The 24,175-nt window shown below is 37.6% G+C and overlaps 1 protein-coding gene across 1 annotated transcript in view; it reads left to right on the top strand.

Moving 5' to 3' along the window:
* Window positions 1–24,175, top strand: part of PIAS1 (protein inhibitor of activated STAT 1) — an 83,851-nt gene that overhangs the window by 42,518 nt on the left and 17,158 nt on the right. The window contains exons 2-6 of the mRNA XM_077781141.1: window positions 2,968–3,052; window positions 3,310–3,357; window positions 7,043–7,133; window positions 7,748–7,882; window positions 14,586–14,691. Coding sequence (XP_077637267.1) covers window positions 2,968–3,052; window positions 3,310–3,357; window positions 7,043–7,133; window positions 7,748–7,882; window positions 14,586–14,691 — 465 coding nt within the window. The remainder of the gene's footprint in view (window positions 1–2,967; window positions 3,053–3,309; window positions 3,358–7,042; window positions 7,134–7,747; window positions 7,883–14,585; window positions 14,692–24,175) is intronic.

Genomic DNA, 24,175 nt, shown 5'->3' with positions numbered 1-24,175 from the left:
AGATAGTGTGAATAAATAATGCATACTGTGACAGTGTGTCCAGTTCTTGCTGTTGCTTTAAGGGTGTGACAATCTGGAGTATGGCCAGAGGATCAGGATGGTGAGTAATTCTGTAATCTCCCCTGAAGTACGGTGGGAAGAATTGAGAAAGAGGGGCTCATTAATGCCATCTAAAATATTTGAAGATTGCCTGCCCCCGGATATGGTGTATGACACCAATGGGTGGAAATTAATAAAGCATTATGTATTTTGACTCTATAAGGGCATAAGGAGGAAAGCAGATCGAAAAGGACATTGTTGGTTGTTTTAAATACCTTACCTTGTTTATATTCTTCAAAATAACCCTATGAGGTTCTGTGTGTAGGTGTGTGTTTATGTTTAAATATTGGAGGAAGAAATAGTCGCAGAGTATTGGATAAGAACCGAAGGTTATGTGGCAGGTAAGGGGCAAAACCAGTTTGGAATCCAAATCTGTGTCATCTCCTCTTTTTCCACTAAATTTTGCTACTTTCGATAGGGCTGTACACTCTCCTACAATTAAACTGTTAATACCAGCTGTCTTCTGTCTGACAAGGTAATGGCCACTCTTCCCCCACCTCTAAAAGGATGCAAACAGAATGTGAGGAAGGGTTGAAAAGAAGGTTGAACTCTAGACTGGTGGACTGCAAACTTACATGATCATATGCACCCCCAATAAAATAATTTAGTATGTACATATGTTATATCTGTTAAACTATTGTATTGATATTGTACTTGTTATAAAACAAAAATACAAGTAAAAAAGGTAAGATTTTACATACAATTTTAGATATTTTTGTAAACTAGATTTGAGATTTCTTACAAAATCTCAACTTTTTAAAAGTTATATTTTATAGGTAGGTAGATACTTTTTCTTATATCTTTGTGGATTGTCTTATGTACCTTTTGAGATGTGTACCCCCAACATTGGAGGTCATTGCTTTGGAAGATATGTTGGACTCCTTTTTCAGGATGAAGATTCTGTGATTCTGTGTAACCTAAGCATTTCTAAAAGGGATAATAATAGCTTAATTGACTTCAGGAAAGTTTTTAAGGTAATCTCTTACCCAAGACCAAAACTGTAAATTCTTCACTGGCTTTCATTGTAAAAATTAAGCTTGAAAACCACATAGCTTAAAGATGCTTTTCTAGATAAATAGTAATATAACCTCATGAGTATTACAGTCTAAAAAGAGTTTGTAAACAGAGGTTATCACTAAGTATTAAGCCTCATGTGTGGCACAAGAAACTGCCTCTTATTTTTGGTCATGCCTTCTCTATCTAAATCTGCATGTGTGTGTCCAAAACTTACTGTACTCATTTATTCTAAAATGAATCTGAAATTTTGCCTAAAGAGAACTATGAATTTTTGTACTTGGGAAATTATTTTAGTGCTGTTTTAGAATGGAGCCAGAAATCTAAATTAGGCTAAGCCTACTGGACTAAAGTCTGCAGAGAGATATATCCTTTAAGAAGCAAAGGAGTTACGTGCATTGTTTGACAGAGGAAACTGTCTGCTTTTCTGCATTCTCATCCTTGGTTATCAGCCATTTGCCAGGTTGGTACCTCAGTCAAGATAACTTTCTGGTTAATAACTCTTTCTTGGGGATAGATTATATAAGAAAAAATCTTCCCGGATCACAGAAAGCAGAAATGCAAATCTGGCCTTCAAAAGATACTTCTGTGTTGAGATGAAATTATAGATCAACAGTGATCTTTTCCATTTTTTTCTCATCTTGGTGTATTTTACAGACTTTTCAGTGTGACATACTGCGGTTTCGTGGTAATTGTAGAGGAAGTGTTGCTTGCAAGTAGGATCAAACCCAGTTTAAACAAGAGATGGCCAAGTTCAGCTCCTTTTTCTGCGTGGTTTTAAGTGGCCCACAGGTCATGATTTCCTTGGTAATAACTTTTAGTGATCCTTTTGTACTAGAAAATTACGCTTCAAAGTATAGTTTAAATAGTTCAATCGATTACATTAAAAATTTTTCATATTCTTTTATTCATTCAGCAGTCATTCATTGCTTCTTTGTGCCAAGCACTGAGGAAACATTAGTGCTGATTTTTAAACTCTATCTACGACTGGTCTACGCCAGTAGAAGTCTTGTTGCTCACAGCAGCGTACTGTAGGAATCTCTGCTCTCACACAGACTGTGCTTTGCTTTCCTGCTCTTCTTCTCTTTTCTCTCCCCACTTCCCTTCCCTCCCTCCCCTCTTTTTGTAATTCTTTCTGTCTTTGAGATAGTGACCACAGGCAAAGTTTGAAGTTAGGTCATCTAAGCTTAGAAGAAACTGCCTGTGGTATGTACTGTATAGCACTTGTATGGTACAGTTAGGCAGGAGACGATAAAATTCTTACTTGGCCTTAAAGACCAATGTCACCTCACCTGTGCAGGTATGTATATTTGTTACTTAGCTCAGAAACTGTGTATCTTTAAATGGGTTTATACTTTTCTATTTTATNAATCCAGGCTCCGAGCTGGCAGTCAGCACAGAGCCCGACGCGGGGCTCGAACCCACGAACCGCGAGATCATGACCTGAGCGAAAGTCGGACGCTTAACCGACTAAGCCACCCGGGCGCCCCATATACTTTTCTATTTTAAATAAAACTAATACCAGCATGTTTTTATACAGGTGTGCCTTTCAGATGCACACGTTTATATGATTAGGTACTTTTCAATTAGTGTTTCTTTGATTATGTATTTTCTGAATTTGAATCCTGATACAGCTTTTGGAATTAGCCATTTTGGGGCCCATTTCCGTTATGTTACAACTTGCATATTTCTTATTTTTCAGTGGTTTAATTGCCTCGTTATCCAGACTCTAGAATACATTCCAATTAATGAAAATCATATGAATGATTGGGATTGTTTTTGTTTTTTCTGGATGTTGTGTTATTTGTTGAAGAATTTGTAGGTGATTAAAAGTATGATTCTTTTCTTCTTTAGCATCAGACAACAGCCAGCGCTTTCGAGAAACCTGTTTTGCATTTGCATTGACGCCACAACAAGTGCAGCAGATCAGTAGTTCCATGTAAGTTCTCTCCACGTGTCACCTGCAGCTGGCCTTTGAAACCAGTAATGACTATAATAAGTGAATTTTAAAAACAGTGTATTGGGTATTAGTGTCATGCAAATACTGGTATTGAAAATACTATAATAGTGTTAGTTATCCTAAAAGCAGTTATAGCTCCGATAATTTGAGAAATTTTCTGGAGTAACAGTATCTTTGAATCAGCTTTCATATGCGTATTTAGAAAATAATTGTAGTTCTTACCCTGTCTTTTCTAGGGATATTTCTGGGACCAAATGTGACTTCACAGTGCAGGTCCAGTTAAGGTACAGTATTGACTACAGTGTATATCCAACATTTAAAAGATACTATTCCGTAAAGGTTTTTTTGTTTGTTTGTTTGTTTGTTTGTTTTTTAACTGTGTTACTTTCAGTAAGTATATTGACAGTATTGGGGTTAGATGTTTGGATGAGGCAAGACCTTCTCCTGTTATGAAATATCCTAATTTTTGTCCAACTTAGGTTTTAATATAGCAAGTCATGTGCTATATATCTCACCACATTTCTCCATTTTGGGTGCCTTCAGTTGGTTGAGAAGCTCTAGCTCATGATACCTTTAAATGATATGATAGTGTCAGCTCTTTAGAACTACACTGTTATGAAAGTGCAAAGGCCTTACCTTAATCGATGGCAAACTGTTGTCACTAAAGAACTAGTACTGGGGGTGCCTGGGTGGCTCAGGTGGTCAAGCATTCTACTTTGGCTCAGGTCATGATCTCGTGGTTTGTCAGTTCGAGCCCTGCACTGGGCTCTGTGCTGACAGCTTGGAGCCTGGAGCCTGCTTCAGATTCTCTGTCTCCCTCTCTCTCTCTGCCCCTTCCTTCCCTCCCCACCCCTCTCTAAAATAAATTAAAAAACAAACAAACAAAAAAAAACTAGTACTTAGGTTAAGTGTACAGTGTCTCGTGGACTAACAAAAACCAAAACAGTCTAATTTGCTTTATCCTGTATTTTAAATCATTAATTTAAAAGCAATCTATTCTAGACATCTCTTGATAGTTTTGCAAAGAGGAATGGAAAATTTTCCAATATGGATTCACAGATCCCCTTATTCAGCTTCTTTTCTTAGCTCATTTCTTCCAGGACTGTCTAAGAATTCTTCTATGTTAATGTCTCTCTGTCTTATGTAAACTGTCTTCTGGTACTCTTTTTATTTTATGTGAGAACCTAACTGCCCCAAACTGTTCTTGTTGCAGTAGAAGAGGGAAATACTGGGCAGTTGTTTTCCCGGAAGTGAGAAGGACAAGTCAGACAGATAGCCTCATCTCAATAATTGGATCCTAAGTTGTGTGTGCAAATTATAGATACATTAGGAGGTCAGAAAAGGGGTTAAAGCACATTCCCAGTGCTTCATGGAACAATATGAAAATTTCTGATCTTGGCTTAAAAATAGGGTGATGAAAACAGTGAGAAAGCAGAAGAGAGATTGAAGTCTTGATTTTAGAAGGCACTGACAAAGATATTCCTGTGTAAAAGGTACTTTAACCTCTCTTAGGAGCAGAACATAGTAATGTTACTATTACTATGTGAATAGTAATGACTACTAATGAATAAATTGAAGGACTGAAATATGATGCCTTCATAATTCTATATTGCTGTTATCTTTCTTACTTCTTGTATCGACAGTTTCTGTTTTGTTCATACCGGTATGTGACGTTATCGTTGAAAACATTGGTCTTTAAACTGTGCTTGGAGTCACCCTTAGGGGTCTATACTATGACTGCCCCCACCCCACACATACTGTGAACTGAAGTAGTGCTGTTTTGAGCTTTGATCTGTTTTGCATGTTTGATGTGTGGATTGGTTTTCATTTGGAGAAAGAGTCCTGAGACTAAAATAAAGTTTGAAAACCATAGCTCTAGAACAAAAGATCTAGTTCCTGTCCTCAGTATTGTATGTTAGTATACATGCATTCTTTAGTGCAGCAGCTGCTGTGGTTCACCTAACAAAGGAAGGTTTTCTGTCTAAAGTAGATCAACTCTCTATTTCAGAGATTCCAAGGGAATCTTGATGGTTCAAAACTGGTTTAGCCATTTTCAATTCAAATATATCTCCAGAACTTAATGAAAAAAAAAAAAGGGGGGGTGGGGGGAAGGAACCATTTTGTATTATATTTGGTAATTGTTCTTTGTGTCTTGATAAAATGGTTATTTTTCATCCTAATTCCCATACCCTTGTTACTAGGTCTAAAATCCCAGTATACTATTTAAGTTGGAGTGGATATCTATCTGCCATTCTAATTATAAATTTTTATCTAAAGCATGAAAATAATTTGGTGAGAATTAAGGTATTTTCTCTATTAGATTCCTAGTTTGTTTTCATTTAGTCTGTTTTCCCTCTCTTCCCCCATGAACTTCATAGAAATTTTCTGCTATTCCCCCTTTTATCTTCTTTTCCCTTTGGCTTGTTAGGGTGGCTTAGATTTTCACCTTTTACTTAAATGAATAGTAGGAGTCAACTTGTCATAAATCTTTCTTTTCCTATAGCTTCAGGCAGCCAGGGTCCATGTTTTAAATTTATCACTGCATTGAAATAATTTATTAAAAACTTTGTGGCATACTCTTACTGTTGCAGTATAAAGAACTGGCCTGTAATAGGTTTTCTTGGGGTTAGAGATTGATCATGTGAGCTTTGACATCTATAGTTTTCAGCTGTGTGGCTGTGTATATTTCAAGAAAATCTTTGTAGATCAGTAATTCTTTCTTTTTTTTTTTTTTATATTTTTTATTTATTTCTAGGAGAGAGAGAGAGGGACAGCGTGAGCAGGGGAGGGTCAGAGAGAGAGGGAGTCATAGACTGAAACAGGCTCCAGGCTCTGAGCTGGCAGTCAGCACAGAGCCCGACGTGGGGCTCGAACCCACGAACCGCGAGATCATGACCTAAGCGAAAGTCGGACGCTTAACCGACTAAGCCACCCAGGCGCCCCTGTAGATCAGTAATTCTTAACCCTTTTATGGATCCCCTGTCTCTCTGAGAATCTGATGGAAGCTCTAGATTGTTTCCCCGTGAAGATGAACATAGATATGTACACAGAAAATTGTCCCAATTTGTGGATCTTCCTACACACAGACTCTATAGCCAGCAGGTCAAGACCCTACACCACAGATGTTGAGGGAAGATAATTGGTGCAGGATGAATATGTCACAGAATTCAGATAGGGTTCTCCTTGACATATAACTCACAGATGCTGTGAACATTCTGTAAAGGTGGGGTGAGCCTCAGCTGTATATATTGGGAATAAGGAAGCTATTGAGATGTCTTAAATAGCAAATTAATAATTTATTTCTTTTCTGTATAAGCATGAACAGAATGGGAATTTACAAATTATGTAGCCCTCTATAGTTTTGCCAAAATATTATGCATTTAATTTAGAAACAAATGTGTTCTTGAGTGTCTAAAATAGTATTTTAAATGATAATGTTATTTTTCAACATCATCAGTTCTCAGGGAATAATCGAATACCTTGGCTGGATAGAATTTGGTCCTGAGATGGACTTACAGCCTTTTCAGTAACTGCTAAGAACCAAAACAAAAAGTTTTATGAGCAGATAAATTTGGGAAATAGTGTGTGTTGTATCTCCCTCATAGAAAGTTACAATGCATGTTACCCTAGCTCTGAGAAGTTCTGTATTAAGGAAACTTAATTTAATTTTTTGATTCAGAATATCTTAAATTTATTCCACTACCGAGCTCTTTTTTTCCCCTCTCTTTAGAACATGCTTAAGCAAGTGATTGGAAATATTATGACGACAACTACAGGTTGATAGTCGTGATCACTGAAACTCTACATTGACAGAATTATTTATTTTCAGTTTGTTGAAATATGTGAAATGTCTAGCGTTAAGTAGTTTTTGTTGTTGTTAAGTTTGACAACCTTTTAGATTAGCTCTGGAACAGAAATACTGAGGTCATCCTTTAATCATGGAAGTTACACTTGTGCTTTATTGTTTAGGTTTTGTTTATCAGAAACCAGTTGTCCACAAGAAGATCACTTCCCACCCAATCTTTGTGTGAAAGTGAATACAAAACCTTGCAGCCTTCCAGTAAGTCCTAAAAGCTATTTTTTAAATGCATTGCCAGCATAGCACGCATAAGTCATGACAGCTGTCGTTGATCATAATTTTTCATTAAGAAAACATCTTTAGTTTGGATAGAGATTCATGTGACTGAGTGAAACACTTGTACCAACTATGTACAATTAACAGCTGTGACATTATCTGTGGAGACAAAGTCAAGGAGTTGGGTGTGGTAGCTTTAGTGTCGTTCTTTGGTGGGGGACAAGAAATTGTATCTATCCACAAAACCTCAGCAGCACTCATGTGAAAGGAAGAATGCTATGGGGGATGCTATTGGTTACCTTTAAGATGTTCCATATACATTTATCCAAGCCCTTATTGAATTCATCTGGATTCTTAAGTTTTAGACATTTGTAAGTTCTATCACCAACATTTTTCTCAGGCTTCCTATAGAATGAGAGGGTAGGGTTATTTAGAGAAACAGCCTTGAAAACGCTTGTAAATGTTTGCTTCTCTACTCTTTAATGGAAATATTCATATTTTCTAATATGTAGTTTGTTAGGGGAGGGTTCGCTTGTTTTAGGAATAGAAGTTGAAATGATTGTGGAAATAAGTAGAAATAAATTACATTTCATCCTTAGGGTTATCTTCCACCTACAAAAAATGGTGTGGAACCAAAGCGACCCAGCCGACCAATTAATATCACCTCACTTGTCCGATTGTCCACAACAGTACCAAACACCATTGTTGTTTCTTGGACTGCAGAAATTGGAAGAGTAAGTAAACTTTTATTTCTACTAGATCTTAGTATTACGAGGAAGGGTTAATCTCCATGGCTACCTGAGCTTATATGTAAATGATATTATAAAATGAGTTGCAAAAGGATTTATTTTTGTCTCACAATGAATTTTCAACATGTTCCCATTTGAAAAATGGGATCATGCAGTATTCAGTGTTTTATAACCTGATCCAGTTACACTCAGCAATTTATCATGAATGTCTTTTTATGTCATTACATTTGCATCTGCATGATTTTAAATGGCTAGATCATATTCCAATATGAGTATGCCACAATTTAGTCTGTTCCCTATTCTTGAGCAGTTAGTTGATTTATTGATCGATTGATTCATTACTATTTCACCGACCATCCTAGTCGCTATAGCTTTGCATACGTACATGGTAATTTCCTTAAATTCCCAGAAGTGGAATTTCTGAGTCAAAGAGCATGCAGAATTTTAAGAAATGTGTACATTGACAGACTGCCTTACCAGAAGATGTACAAATTTATTCTCCTTCAGTGTTTATTTGTGTGCCTGTTGACCCATACCCTAACAATACTTCTTTAAAAAGAAATCTTTAAAATCTACCTATTAGTAGATAAGTAATGGCACCATATTGTTTTGATTAGTGGCTCCTTTTATTATTACTGAGATTGAACATATCTGTGTTTGTTTTTTTTTTTAAGTTTTTAATGTTTATTTATCGTTGAGAGAATGAGAGAGACAGAGAATGAGCAGGGAAGGAGCAGAGCGAGAGAGGGACACAGAATCTGAAACAGGCTCAAGGCTCCAAGCTGTCAGGCTCTGTGCTGACACAGAGGCTCGAACCCGTGAACCGTGAGATCATGACCTGAGCCGAAGTCGGACGCTCAACCGACTGAGCCACCCAGGCGCCCCGTTTTGATTTACATTTTAAAATTATATCCATATTTTTTTCTCTGTTGCTCTTTTTCTTATTATTTATCAGTTCTTTATATATTAAGATGTAAACTGTTTCACATATTAGAAATATTTGTTTCTAGTGTATTTTCCTTTTCTTTTCATTCATGTAATTATTTAGTGTTGAGAAGATTTAAATCATCATAGAGGCAGTTTTTAACTAGTTTTTTCACTAGTCTTTCCCCCTTAGTCCCCATCACACTTAAGTCTGTCAGCCTTTCCCAAGCTTCCATAAATATTTGTTTATATTTTCTCCTAGGCTTCTGAGTTTTCTTGTTTTACCTTTAAATATTTAATGCATTACAAGTTACGTGTGGTGTGAAATAAAAACTTACTTTCAGTTTTAAATAGCCATTTGGTCTAAAACTGTTAACTAAACAAATGCTGATGCAGAAGCCAGCATTACTATATATTTGATTTTTATTTATCCTATATGTGATTCTGAACTTTTTCTATATTGTTTCTTCTTCTTGCATTCTTTTTCCAGGACAATTTCAGAATGTCGTTGATTATTTCAGTTTTATCATGTGAGCTCGTATCTATTCATTAATTCATTTGAAATTTATTGAATGCTCCCTGTACGCCATGCACTGTACTGAAAACTGGCAGTACCATAGCAGGAAAAGGAAGTCCTTATTCTTTTAGAGCCTGATATCTGGGGGTCAGGTGGTCACAAACAAAAAGGTGAACATTTTTTGGAAGGATTATGAAGGAAAGGTGTGTAGTGATTTTAGAATATATTAAAGGGCACTTTGAAATAGAGAGAGGTCGGGTGGGGCTTCCCTGAGGAAGTAGTGACTGAACCAAGACAAGGTTAGCAGGAAGCAATTTGGGTGAAAGATTCGGAGGAAACAACCTGCACAAGAGCCCAGTGGCAGGGGTCAGCTTGGTTCTTTCCAGGAGGCTGAGAAGGAGCCTCTGGGGCTAGAGTGCAGAGAGTGGGGAAGAGCCATGTGCAAGATGAGGCTGCAGAGGTAAGGAAGCGCCAAGCCCTGCAGGGCCTTTGAGGTACTATTAATGTTAAGGCTATTCTCTTTTTTAGGTTTTTCTCTTCTTCTTCTTTTTTTTAATGTTTATTTACTTTTGAGAGAGAGAGAGAGGAAGAGAGACAAACTGCAAGTTGGGGAGGGGCAGAGAGAGAGGGAGACACAGAATCCAAAGCAGGCTTCAGGCTCTGCCTGCACGGAACCCAAAGCAGGGCTCAAACTCATAACTAACTGGGAGATCAAGACCTGAGCCAAAGTTGGACAGTCAACCAGCTGAGCCACCCAGGTGCCCCAAGGGTATTATTCTCTTTTTAAATGAAAATTTTATAGGAAGATTCTTTTTTTTTTTTTTTTAATTTTTTTTTTCACGTTTATTTTTGAGAGAGTGAGACAGAGTTTGAGCAGGGAGGAGCAGAGAGAGAAGAAGACACAGAATCTGAAGCAGGCTCCAGGCTCTGAACAAGCATTCAGCACAGAACCCATGAACTATGAGATCATGGCCTGAGCTGAAGTCTGACTCATAGCTGACTGAGCCACCCAGGCACCCCTGCCCCTGGAGTATTCTCTTTTTATTGTTTTTACTTTTTATTTATTTATTTTTTTAATGTTTTTATTTATTTCTAGGAGAGAGAGAGAGACAGCGTGAGCAGGGGAGGGTCAGAGAGAGAGGGAGTCACAGACTGAAACAGGCTCCAGGCTCTGAGCTGGCAGTCAGCACAGAGCCCGACGCGGGGCTCGAACCCACGAACTGCGAGATCATGACCTAAGCGAAAGTCGGACGTTTAACCGACTAAGCCACCCAGGCGCTTCAAGGAGTATTCTCTTTTTAAATGAACATTTTACAGGAGTATATTTCTGTTTACACAAGGTCATTCTTCAGAGTGGTAAACAGTTTGGTGCCTAGAAGCATGCAGAGCGGTCCTGAGCATGCTGTTGCTGCGGTGTCAGTGAAAGAGGGCGGAGGAGGCTGGTATCAGCCTGAGTGTGCAGGAGGCTCTGAGGAGAGTGGGGGTGTTGGAAAAGAAATTATGGGGAGGGAGCCATGTTTTCCTGCATTTCTCCTACAAATCTTTCTGGGAATGAGGGTGCTTTAAATTAGTATATTAAGTTAGGGTTAATTTATTTATACTATTTAATATTTCCATTCTAGGAACTATATGTTTCTCCATTTATTCAAGTCCTCTTTTATGTTTCTCAGTAATTTAACAGGTTTCTTATAAATCTTCCATCTTTTAAAATGATTCTGTGTTGTTTATTGTTATTTTTTCTACTGTAAGTGGATCATGTTTCTATTATATTTTCTAAAGAATTTATTGTTGGTTTATTGAAAAGCTAGTTATCGTTGAATATTTGCTTAATACTTGAATTTTCATATACTGGTTCCAACAGCTTTTTAAGTAGTTTCTTGGTATTCCCAGGTAGGCAGTTTGGAGTTTGAGAGGTATCGTGTGAATGATGATCATAATTTCTTGCTTTTGTTCAGTTTTGCTGACCAGAACCTTCAGAACAATGTTAAATAATGGGTGTGCCAGTGGCATGCTCAGTTTGTTCCATATGGTTATGAGGGTACTACTCGTGTCCTCAAGATTAAGTTCTGATAGAACTTATTTTTATCAGCAGTCTACTCCTATATTGCTCTTTTACTGGTTATCTTTGTGAGACACGGATTGTGAATTTTATCAGCATCCCTTTTTGACAACTATCCAGATTATATTTTTTCCTTCGTCAAATTAGTATGTCACCAGTGGTTTTTTAATTCCTTTTAAATGTTTTACTTCTAGTGTCCCTTGGGGTTCCCCTTTTGGTCTCCCTTTTTGAAGAGGGTATTGAAAATGTTCTTTGTTGTTTTTTGTTTTTTTTTTTGCCCATATGTGAAAAGTATAGCCTACTGGGGTGTTTGCAGTGACCTCTGTCAGAAGTCTCAGACTGTGGGAGGGCAGGGAGATGTGCTGGTGTATGGCATTAGAGGAGAGAGGAAAGCCTTTCCAACCTCAGAGAGAAGACAGGATCTTCAGTGTTTTGAAGGTGGTCTAGTCTTACCTAGTAGGTAAGATCTTTGTGTAGACCCCAGTCTACAAGTTGGAGACCTTTTTGAAGTAAAACATTGAAAGACAATTCTTCTTCATCTTCTTTTTTTTTTTTTTTTAATGAAGGAAAATTATTCTTTATGAAAGCCCAGAAGATAACTTATTAGATTGTTTTTCTGTCACTAGTTTTAATTCAACTTGTAAAGATACTCTGATTAGTATGGGATCTCTTATTGTTTGGGGGATTAATTTGAGTTACTAGTTGCCACCGAGAAACGTTGGAAGTGTATCTCCAAAGGATTAGAAGAGTTAAATGTCAGCTAAAGCTAAGGTGGTAATCCTTTTACAATATAGAAGTGTATCAAATCAACATGTTGTGTACCTTAAATTTATACAATGTTTTATGTCAATTATATTAAATTTTTTTTTTAATTTTTAAATTTTATTTTCTTTTTTGAGGGAGCAGGGGAGGGGCAGAGAGAGAAAGAGAGAGATTGTGAGTCTCAAGCATGTTCCACACTGTCAGTGCAGAGCTGATGTGGGGCTCGAACTCATGAACTGTGAGATTATGACCTGAGCAAAAATCAAGAGTCAGACACTTAACCGACTGAGCCACCCAAGCACCCCTACGTCTCAATTTTAAAAAGACAGTATTTTTTTAAAACAGAATAGCTAGTACAGTGCTTGAAGTAAATAAGTGAGCCATATTGTAACTTCTTATCCTATCAGGGTAATCACTATATTCAGTGTTTATTAAACTCTCATTGTTTAGAGAAAAGTTATTTAGATACTGGTATAAAGGGCACTTAATGAGGAGATTATATCTTAATTATGGAGAAAATGTCCTTTGAACTTGATAGACAATTTTGAAGACTTTCAAAATTGACAAAAACCTCAGTGTAATGCAATCTTTATGAGTAATTTGAAAGGTTAGCAGAAACAACGCATTATCATTTACCTGAACAAGATATCATACCACCGTAAAGTTTGGGGATTTTTTGCTGCTGAATCTCTTTCAAGTGCTATAGAATTAAATTCCATATTATCAATACAAGTGGCTTTTGTTAATACTCAAATTCTTCTTGCTGCTGCTTTTTTTAATTTGTTACATGTTTCAGCTAGAGTGAACATACCTTTTCACTAAACTTGTAGTTGTGGTTTCTACTTGATCTCTCCTTAAAAAATCATATAAAGCCTGAGGGTAATTTCTAGTACTGAAGACTCAAGCTGTCAGTACATAATTTCATAGTGTTAATTAGCATTTCTCTAGTTTCTATCATACTCGAAACATTAATCAAATAAATAATAAAGGTGAATAAGGTTTTTTTTCCCCCCAGAAGAAGCCTTTCAGTTTTAAATTAGATTGATATGTATGCTCTAAAAGTTAGGCAGGTTTTAAGATTACTTGTAAATTAGCCCTTTCAACCTTTCATTTTGTTTTCCCAGAAAAATACATAACATGTGATAGGTTTCTGAACTCCGGATGAAAATTTGGCGAGCCAGAGGATATTTTCTCTTGTTGTTAAAAGAGGGGAATGCATTTTTAAAAGTCTGAAAGTTGGACTATACATTGGGCTAGGTTAGGAGGGTCGAAGCAAACAAGGTGGGTGAAAGCAGGAATGATAGAGAGCTACGGTAGCCTTGGCCATTAAGTCCATTGTCCTGCCATCCGTACTCTTTCTTCCTGGTTTCTAGTGCCAGCTATTACCAGAAAGATGTATGATTATGAGCAGATGACATATCTTTTTGTGGCTCCATTCCATGAGTCCTTTACTTAGAAAAATACTTATTCTTCTTGTCTCTTATAGGCCTTCTGTGAGGTTTAAACGAAGTAGATAGTATATGTTAAGAGTGCTTCAGAAACTATGTAGTTATAATCTAAAAGGTGGCAGTAAGTATTTTTCCTTTTGCTTCTTTCCAGATCTCTTGATCTTTCTCTTGATCCCAACAGCAAATGGAAAGTGGGCCTTCTCAGTTGGATCTCTCTTCTCCCCTTAATAAGCTTCAGCTCTTTTCTTCCTCTTATCCAGTCATGTACCCTTCACTCTGCCTTGGTTTATGATTAACTATTTTCTTTGTTACTTTCTCCTTCTACCATCTCCTCTACTGGTCCTCTACTGGTAATGGATATTCATCTATTCATCTACCTAACCAGTAGCTTCTCTTTGAGAATCTTTAATAGTCCCTCTGTCTGTGATAATGGCCCACATAGGGTCTTTTCAAAACTAGTTAGAGACATAAAGAGAGATGCAGTGGTATAGATAAGGAAGCCAATCTAATTTGTAATTTTTTAATAGGTACTATTATTTAGGTATATCTGTTACCTACTAAATGTGGTTTGTAGTGACTTTGACATCTTATTGGCCTTGGCTTAGATTTAATTTTAATAGTTGTTTGGTTTTTTTTTTTAAATATAGGGTGCCAAAAATTGATTAGCTTCAAGCATAGGTAGTCAGGTAATATGGAAGCATGACAGACTTGGCTTTATTGCTTGAGAGTTGCAAAATTCTTTTACTTCTCTACATTCGACTTCCTCGTCCATAAAAGTAGGTTTATGACAACCTCAGGAGCTTTTTGGTTAGGACTCAATTAATTACTGTTCATAAAAACACCTAAGATAGTACCTGGCCACGCAGTAGGTGTTTTAAGAAGTGTTAGTTTTCTCTCCCTATCATTGTGAGATTAAAATAGATGTACTAAATACTTACATATGTTGTTTGTTTTCTACATCTTTTTTTTTTTTTCCAGAACTATTCCATGGCAGTATATCTTGTAAAACAGTTGTCCTCAACAGTTCTTCTTCAGAGGTTACGAGCAAAGGGAATAAGGAATCCGGATCATTCTAGAGCTTTAAGTACGTATAATAAACTTATTTCATTTATGTAGCTGAACTATTTTTGTAAAGATTAGAATAGTGTGCTTTCTACTCAATAACTTTTCGACAAATTTCTTTTTTCACTAGAGCTTGTCATAGAGGGTTCAAAACACTGAAAACTTGTTTTCTGAGCAGAGTAAATCAAGACTTAAAAGTAGTTTTTATATCTTTATTATGACCTATGTTTTATAATCTGCATTTTACTGATCTTAAAATTAATTTTGGAAAGCCAATAAATGCATATGGAAGAATATTTTACTAAAATTCCATAAAATAAATAAATGTTTAAGGAATTCAATGAGACAGGAAGGAAATTTTGGCGTGTATTTCATGAGAATTATTTTATACTTAAGGCTTATCCAGAAAAAATGTGCCGGGATATGTGAGGACAGTATCCCTGCATTAATAAAGAGAGAGTTTGTGGGATGGTAAAAGCAATAGTTACATGGGTTCTGCTAGTCAGTTATATAACCTTGGACAAGTCCCTCTACTCCTCGGAGTCTTGTATTCCTCATCTGTAAGAAGAGGTTGTGACCACATGATTTCTAAAGCTCCTCCAAAGTCTGGGTTTATAGTCATAAATAACTAGATGGTTCATTTTGTCGTGTTGGATTTGAGATGCAGTAAGGTCTGCAAATGGACTGTTCTGGCCTAAGGTTTTGAGGGTTAAGGCCAGAGGTTGACAGCTTTTCCAAAGAGGTGAACTGAGTTCTTCTTTTATGCTTTTCTTTGTGAGAGAGAGAGATTCTTCATGGATGGATTCAGGGATGGGGCTGGACACTTAGGGAACAAAACTTTACAGGCAGGGGTTAGATAGCTACTCTTTAAGGATTCTTGATGTGAGTTGACTAATGAACCCCACTCTCAGATTTGTAGTTAGGCACATTCTGGTGGAAAGAACTAATAAAGTAGTGAAGACCGGCTTTCCCCTCACTTTTTTTGTGGCTTAGCTTTTATCTTTTCTAACTGGTATCTGTGCCAGATTGAAAGATCCCACTACCTCTGAATAGCAGTATACCCTCAATAATAGTTCATTGAAGCATTTTTCTGCATTACAAGGACCCTTTTTTAAAATGCAAGGAATCCTGAGTCCAGACCAGCATACTTTTGGCTAATGCCTCTGTAGACATTCCTCCAAAGACCGTAGGGAGCTACAGTGACAGCACTGGTTCCGGGTCTAAGGGAGAGGAAGCCCTGGCCGGCCAGGACAAAGTGAAGAGGGACAGACATCTGCTTTGAAGGAGAATGTAGGAGAAGAACTTTTCACACTCACTGAAGTCCATTTCCAGTCATTCTACTGAGAATCTTCATATCTGCCACACAGTGCTAGAATCTCATCTAGTCAGCCCTGTGTAATTATGTGAGCTTGTGTGGAGAAAGTAATACCAACAGATGGAGGCAGATGCGCCTGTTCTATTTAATAATGGTGGTGGTGGTGGTGGTGGTAGTAGGGCAAGCTGTTTTTGCTCAGGCTGTTAACTCTTCTCCACTTGTATTTGTAGCACCATCTGGAGGGGGAGTGGGAAGGTGAGCCTAGAATTATTTTATTTTCTGGAAGGTACCACTGTCAGCCACTGTGAAGTAATAAAAACTTTCTTAATTCAGAGGCTATTTATTTCATCTCTGATACAGTGCTGGGAGCAGAGCGTAGTTGCAGATGGGGTGGGATTTTTGTGGCAGTTTTTTCTTATCTTGCTTACTGGCCTGGAGAACCAGTAAAACATTAATTTGGATCCTACCAGTAAGACATTCGTTGTAATTGTCTAAGCAACAGATTGTTTGCCTTTATGCTATCTATAAAGAAATAACTTTCCCAACAAATTAATTGTGTAATTAAAAGATTGTATAAAACAACTTGACAGAAGAAAGTGTTGACAGATTTCTCAGCTATTTTTGAAGAATCAAATTACCTAAAAATATATGCACTGTAAGTCATTCTTAGTCTTATCAGTAAATTCTGCTGGCAAAGTCGTATTCGTCAAATCAGGCACTGTTATGTTCTTGAAAGAATAAAGTCCATAATATTGAGACTTTTCACAGAGAAATCTACTCTGATTCATTTGCTTTAGTAGATTTTTGTCTTGTGGTTTCCACCTTTGTGTAGTGTTGTCCCCTCAATCACAAAAGATAGCCCTTATTTTTTATCATGTTCCTGTCTCCCTCTTCCCTGCAGCTGTCACTTCAAACCTTGGCCACACTTTACTCAAACACTGTTACCCCCTCTTATTAGCACACTACCGTTGCAGGGACATTGGGGCTACAAGGTATTAATTCTCTCAGCTGCCCACTGCTTCCTTAATGTTAGTGCCACCGTAACTGCTCTACATTTGTAACTACCCTTACTTCTTCTCTTCAGTCTCAGGGGGAAATGTCCCTTTTTCTGCTCAAAGTTAATCTTATATTCATTTATTCTTCTCACTCAAGAAATTATATTAAGAGTCTACAGTGTTCCAGGCACAGGAGAATATAGCATTAAACAAGACACACACCGTCTCTGCATCCCTTAGAAGTTTGCAGTCTGGTGGGAAAGACAGAATTAAATGATTGAACAAGTCATTAATGAATTACAGTTGTGACATGTGCCTTGAAGAAGAAAGACAGGGAGCTCTGGAGGTAACAACAGAACATAGCCCTGTCTGGTGCTGTGATGTTTAAAGACAAGATTATAAAGATGAGGCAGAGTTAAGGCCACGAGGAGAGGGGAATATGCCAAGAGACAAGGCCAGTGGAGCTGGAGAAGAGAGAACCAAGGAGGACAGTGGGCAGAGAGACAGCCACGGGGTGAGTTCATACAGATGACATAAAGGTGTAGAGGATGACATAAAGGTGGTTGAGCGTCTGACTTCAGTTCAGGTCATGATCTAACAGTTCATGAGTTCAAGCCCCGCATCAGGCTTGCTTGCAGAGCCCGCTTTGGATCCTCTGTGTCCCATCTCTCTGCCCCGCCCCTGCTCGCTCTCGCTCGCTCGCTCTCTCTCTCTCTCTCTCTGTCTCTCTCAAAAATAAGTAAACATTAGAAAAAAAAGAAAAGAAGAAGCTCGCTCTCGCTCTGATGACTGAACTGGAGAGGGGCTGGGCTGAGGTGGTGGGGCCAGTTAGGAACCTGTTGTCCAGGTACGAGGTGATTGTGTCTAGACCGTAGGTAATGTTGATGGCGTAGAAGTTGACGGTTCGAGAAGTATTGAAGGGTAGCAATGGTGACGGATTGCATGTGGGGAGGGAAGAAAAAGAAGAGGTCAAGGAGGAATTCTAGGCCTCTTAAACTGGTTACACGGTAGTGCCATTTACTGAAATGGCAAACAACGTGGGGAGGGTTGGAGGGGTCAGAGTGCATGCTTACACTGTCTTTATCTCTGTGAGACATCTGGGTGGAGATGCCCGGAAGCAGTATTCTGAGACCTCGTCCCCCCATTTATCTGTTCTTTGTCCTGTATTTTGGTTCCTCCCTCTCTATAAGCGCTTCCTGTCAGCCGCCTTTCTCATCCTTTAAAAGATATAAAAACAAGCAGTTCTGTACTCGAGGTAGAGCTCTGTCTTCTTCCTGTGTGTTGTCCTCCTACTTTTTTTCAGAGTCGCCTACATTTGCTGTCTTGCTCCTCACTGCAGCCCATTGTGCCCTTTTACCTCCTGTCGTTCCACTGAGACTTCTCTTGCAGGCCTCACAATTTAAAGTTTCTCTTTTCAGTTTTCATCTTCATTTTTTTGCTGCATTTCATACCAACCACTTTATCCTTGAAATTCTCTTGTTTCTTCTCAATCACTTGCCCTCAGCAGATTCTCTTAAGGGAAGCATCCTAAACCTTCGTTCTCCCTGGCGTGTCCTCCTGGGCCCACTTCTCTGCATACTTTGTCGAGACCGTCACATCTGATCTTGCGGTTTAAATGAGCACATGTCTTATCCTGGACCTTCCCCTGAATTTCATATATAGATATGTATAGTTAGTTAACCACCTTCACTGAAACATTCTTTTGGGTCCTCAAATTCAAGTATTTAAAATTTTTTTAATGCTTATTTATTTTCGAGAAAGAGCACAAGCAAGGGACGGGCAGAGAGAGGGGGAGACACAGAATCTGAAGCAGGCTGCAGGCTCTGAGCTGTCAGCACAGAGCCCGACATGGGGGCCTGAACTCAGGGACCGCGAGATCCTGATCTGAGCTGAAGTCGGACACTTCACTGCCTGAGCCACCCATGTGCCCCCAAATTCAAGTATTAAAACTGAAGTCCCTGAATCCTGTCAGACTTCCAGCCTAAATGTTTTCCAAATCTGTCTTCTCTCTCTACTGTCATTACCCTCATTTAAGCTCTCATATTTATTTTAAAAAACTATATTTAAAAAACCTATTCTTGGGGTGCCTGCGTGGCTCAGTTGGCTAAATGTCTGACTTCGGCTCCGGTCATGATCTCACGGATCGTGAGTTCGAGCCCCGTGTCGGGCTCTGTGCTGACAGCCAGCTCAGAGCCTGTTTCCAATTCTGTTTCCCTCTCTCTCTGACCCTCCCCTGCTCACGCTCTCTCTCTCTCTCTCTCTCTCTCAGAAATAAATAAAAGACATTAAAAAATATGTAAGAAAACAAAAAGACCCCATATTCTTAAGTATCCCTCTTCTTCCTTGGTCCCTCTTCATAGTTCTCTCCTGTTAGCAACCTAAGTGATTAGTACAGACCGAATCTTACCACTTCCTTGCAATCTGTGGCTTTGTAACATCGTTAGAGTAAAAACTCCCAACTTTGTTAACATGACAGATGCAGCTTTCTATGTCGTGGCCCCTGCTCACTGCTTCCCAGTGTCCTTTGTGTTCACCCTTGTACTTTATATTCCAAAAATACTGGATTCTTTTCCTTTCTGCACTGCTTTTGCCAGCCTTGTTCTCTGTGCCTCCACACTTCCCTGTTCTTTGCCTAACTCCAGTTATCCTTCCTGTTTCCAGGGAGGCATCTCAGAACCTCTGGAGGAGAGGAGTTCACTTTCGACTTGCTTCCTGAACACATTTCTTTTAGAGCACATTAGGGATGACCCCACTTTGCAGCTAAACCCTCAACTAGACTCTTGAGTTTCTCTGGGCAGGAATTTAATCTTATTTGTCTTCCTCATGCACAGTTCCTGGCACATAGAAGATCCTCAGATTTTTGTTGAGGTATATCTACTGCCTTAAGGAAATCCAGAATAAGAATTTGGTCTCTGTGCCTGTTTCTTTGCCTATAAAATAAAGTATTGAACTTAACATATTCAGTTGTTCACAGCCTTAAAATTCTAAAAGGTTGACTATAAAATAATCTGATATTGAAGAATGATAGAATTTATATATTTAAAAAACCCCTAGAGCAACAGAAATAGAAAGATCTGTGATGATGGAAATGTACATCTGCACTGTCCCGTGTGGTAGCTGCCAGCAACATGTGCCTGTTGAGCTCTGAAATGTGACTAGTGCAACCAAAGAACTGAATTTTAAATTATACTTAAATTAAACTCAAATATAGGCACATGTGACTGATTAGTTGCTAACTCTCATAGGTCATGACAACAGAGGTTTTTAAAAAGATTAATTTTAAATGTGGCTAATACAACTTCATTTATGGGTCATATAATAAGACACTCTTACCCCACTGCACTCACAGTGACACAGGAAAACTTTAATTCCCAGAAGACTTACCACATGTTGTTTGATATTGCAGGGTAAATATTATGACCAGTCTTTATTTTTTACTTCCTTGCCCATACATTCTAAGGAGTTTGCTTACTTTATTTATTTTTCCTTACTTGCTGTGACTAAATTTAAAGTGATTTCCCCCCCCCCCTTTCTCTCTCTCTTTTTTCTTCTGGTTATGTTTATTGAAGTATAGTTTACAAAAGGAAAAATTCACCTTTTGAATTGTACAGTTGGATGAATTTTACGGTTGTATGCAATCATGAACCACTGCCACAATCAAAATACAGAATGTCCTTCATCCCAGGAAGTTCCCCTGTGGCCCCTTGCAGTTCATCTCAGCCCCTTATCCCCAGTCCCTGTAACCATGGATGTGACTTCTGTCTCTGTGGTTTTGTGTTTTCTAAAATGTCAGCTATTTCAAGGTCTGCAGCTTGTAGCTTTTTACGTCTGGCTTCTTTAACTTAGTATAATGCTTTTGAGATTCATCCATGTAGGTTTTTTTTCCCTCTTTGTTACTGAGTAGTATTCCATTTACCCAAACTACCATTTGTTTATCCATTTATCAGTTGATGGACATTTAGGTTGTTTCTAGTTTTGCACTATCATAAATAAAGCTGCTTAAATATTTATATTCTGCATATGGATATCCCACTCTTGTAGACATATGTTTTTGTTTCTCTTGGGTAAATATTTAGGACTCAGATTGCAGTCACATGCTACAACTGGCAGTTTCTTATAAAATGAATATTTTTGCATTCCCACCAACAATTATGTGATTTTGAGTTTTTCGGCATCTTCACTAGCATTTGGCATTGTCATGTTGCTTTGAGTTTTAGCTGTTCTGGTCAGTATGTAGTAGTATCTCGTGATTTTAATTTGCATTTTCCTAATGACTAATGATGCCCTCTGCTATTTGTTATCCTTATAGCTTCTTTGATGCAATGTCAGTTCAAATCTTTTCCCCATTTCTTCTTGTAGTTTGTGCTTTTTGCATACTGTGAAGGCTTTGCCTAACCTGAGCTCACAGATATTTTTTTCTGAAGTTAATTTTTGTATATGATGCAAGGTATAGTTAGAGGTTCATTTTCCTCATATAGATACCCAGTTACAACAACATTTTTGAAAAGACTATCTTTTTCTGTATTTAATTACCTTTCAAAAACCCAGTTGACCATAGATATAGACTCTTTCTGGACTCTGTTATTCTCCCTTGACCTTTATGTCTGTTCTTATGCCAATACAACAGTAATGGTTACTGTACCTTGATTGTAAGTATTGAAGTCAAAGAGAGTCTTCCAACTTTTTTTTTTTTTCAGAATTGTTGGCTAAGTCAATTCTAAGTCGATATGTGAAAAGATTATGATACAGTATGTCAGCTATACTTCAATTAAAATTAAAAAGACATAATCTATTAACCAAGTAGAGTTTATCCCAGGAATATTAGGTTCATACAGTATATGTGAAAATCAGTCAGTATAATTCACCTCAGCAAACTTAAAAAGAAGAAAAAATTATATGATCATCTCCATTGATGCAGGAGAAACATCTGGTCAAAACTCAGGATCTATTCATGGTAACATTCTCAGCAAAATAGAAGAGAGGGGAGCTGCCTCAGTGTAATAAAATGATATTTACAGAAAGCCTTTAGCTAATATTAGAGTTAGTGGTGAGAAACTAGAATGCTTTACTCCCAAGTTGGGATAAAGACCAGAGTATCAGCTCTTAATATTTCTGTTCAGCGCTGCCTTTGAGATCTAGCTAGCACAGTAAAGCAAGAAAAAAGGCTAGCGCAATAAAGCAACAGATTAGAAATGAATAAATAATCATTGTCTTTATTTGAAGATGACTTCATTGTGTATGTAGAAAACAACTTAAAGAATTTATTAAAAAGCAACTAGAACTAATACATGAATTTAAGCAAGGTTGCAGAATACACAGTCAATTTATAAATCAGTTGTATTTCTGTTAGCACTGAATGAATAGTGAAATTTAAAAAAACAAAGAATTTACTATAACATCCAGAAATATGAAATACTTAGGAATATGTCACATAAAATATGTGCAATATTTGTATGCTGAAAACTTTAAAACAGTGCTGAGAAAAATTAAAATGAGACCTGAATAATGGTGAGATATAGCATGTTAATGGATCGGAACATTCAGTATTGTTATTGTAGAGATGTCAGTTCTCTTCAAATTGACCTATAGATTAAATTCAGTCCAATTAAGATCCTAGTAAGATCTTTTTTTAAAAAATTTTTTAATGTTTTATTTATTTCTGAGAGAGAGAGAGGGAGAGAGAGAGAGACATCATGAGCAGGGGAGGGTCAGAGAGAGAGGGAGACACAGAATCTGTATCTCCAGTCTCCAGGCTCTGAGCTAGCTGTCAGCACAGAGCCGCACGTGGGGCTTGAACTGACTAACCGCGAGCTGAAGTTGGACGCTTAACTGACTGAGCCACACAGGCGCCCTCCCCAGTAGGATCTTTAAAAGTATCTTTACATGAAAGGATTGACTAAGATTGAGTCTGTAATGGCAAAGGCAAAAGGCATTGCTTTTTTTTTTAAAATAGAAGTTGACAAGCTGATTCTAAAATAATTTCATAAAATTCTGCCATCTCCAAGAGAAAGTGAACGTATAAATGACATTTTTTAAAAGTAGCAGTAGCTAATATTTACTGAGGATAATATTAGGTTATTTTAAAGCATTTTGTGTGTATTAACTCATTTAATGCTTAGAACATTGCTATAAAGTGCTGCAGTTACCATTTACAAGGTGATAAAACTGAGGCACAGAAAGGTTAAATGACCAGGCTGAAGTCTGAATTCTCAGTTGGGCTGTATTCNTTTATTTTCTGTGTGTGGTTTTTTTTTTTTTTTTTTTTTTTTTTCTTTTAAAGATCCTGTATTCTTAACCACTACTTCAGTTCGCCTCTCCTGTTTGAATTTCTTTGGGAAGTACTAACCACTGAACTCCGTTTTGCATAGGTTGATATTCTGGTCTGTGGTATTGCTTCATTTTAGTGGAAGTTTAAATAGATCAACTCCATACTGTTCTCAGTGCCGTGTATAGGGTGGTGATAGGGTGCTGCAGGTATGCAGAATGGTTAGTAATCACATTACAATTCTGTTTACATGTTTATATTATATGGCAATTATTTGTTATCTTTAAAAAGATATTATTAAATGTATCTTTGTAAGAAAGGATTGAGTAAGATTGGGTCTATAACCATATAGGTATACTTTCCGTAATTTACATATGTTATTGTATAGCATAAGTGATGTGATAACCTTATTTCCCAAACTAAAACCCAGGGATTTTATGCCTTTTCAGGTGTGAGATGCAGACTATGAGTTATATAGATTTCAAACCCTTGGAATTTCCAGGCCAAATGGAAATGACCTTTAAGTTTGGCATCAGAATCACATCTGGAGCTTTTAAAAAACAAGCCATTGGTGTCCCTCTTCCGATTCTGACTCAGTGAGCAATTATAAGTTACAAAACTCTGCAGGTAGTTCTAATATGCATCGTAGTTGAGATTCACTAATTTATGGAGACAGAATATCTAAAATGTAGATCATCTCAAAAACAAAATCCAGGTTGTAAAGATCACCATGTTTAATAAAGGCAGGACTCTTAATTCTCATAAATGGGTATCAGCACAACAGACATCTACTCTGAAATCATTCTTCCTTATCTGAGTACTTTCCTGCTCCCCATTTTCTTAATTCTACCGTATGTTAACTCTCTTGTCACACTTTGTTGTGCCACAGCTCTGAACTTCTGTGATTGACTATGCACACAACCACTCCATT

Source organism: Crocuta crocuta, unplaced genomic scaffold (assembly GCF_008692635.1).
Source record: "Crocuta crocuta isolate KB4526 unplaced genomic scaffold, BGI_CrCroc_1.0 scaffold130, whole genome shotgun sequence".
Taxonomy (NCBI): Eukaryota; Metazoa; Chordata; class Mammalia; order Carnivora; family Hyaenidae; genus Crocuta; species Crocuta crocuta.
The sequence above is the reverse complement of the archived record's forward strand: the minus strand, read 5'-3'. Positions and strand labels throughout refer to the sequence as shown.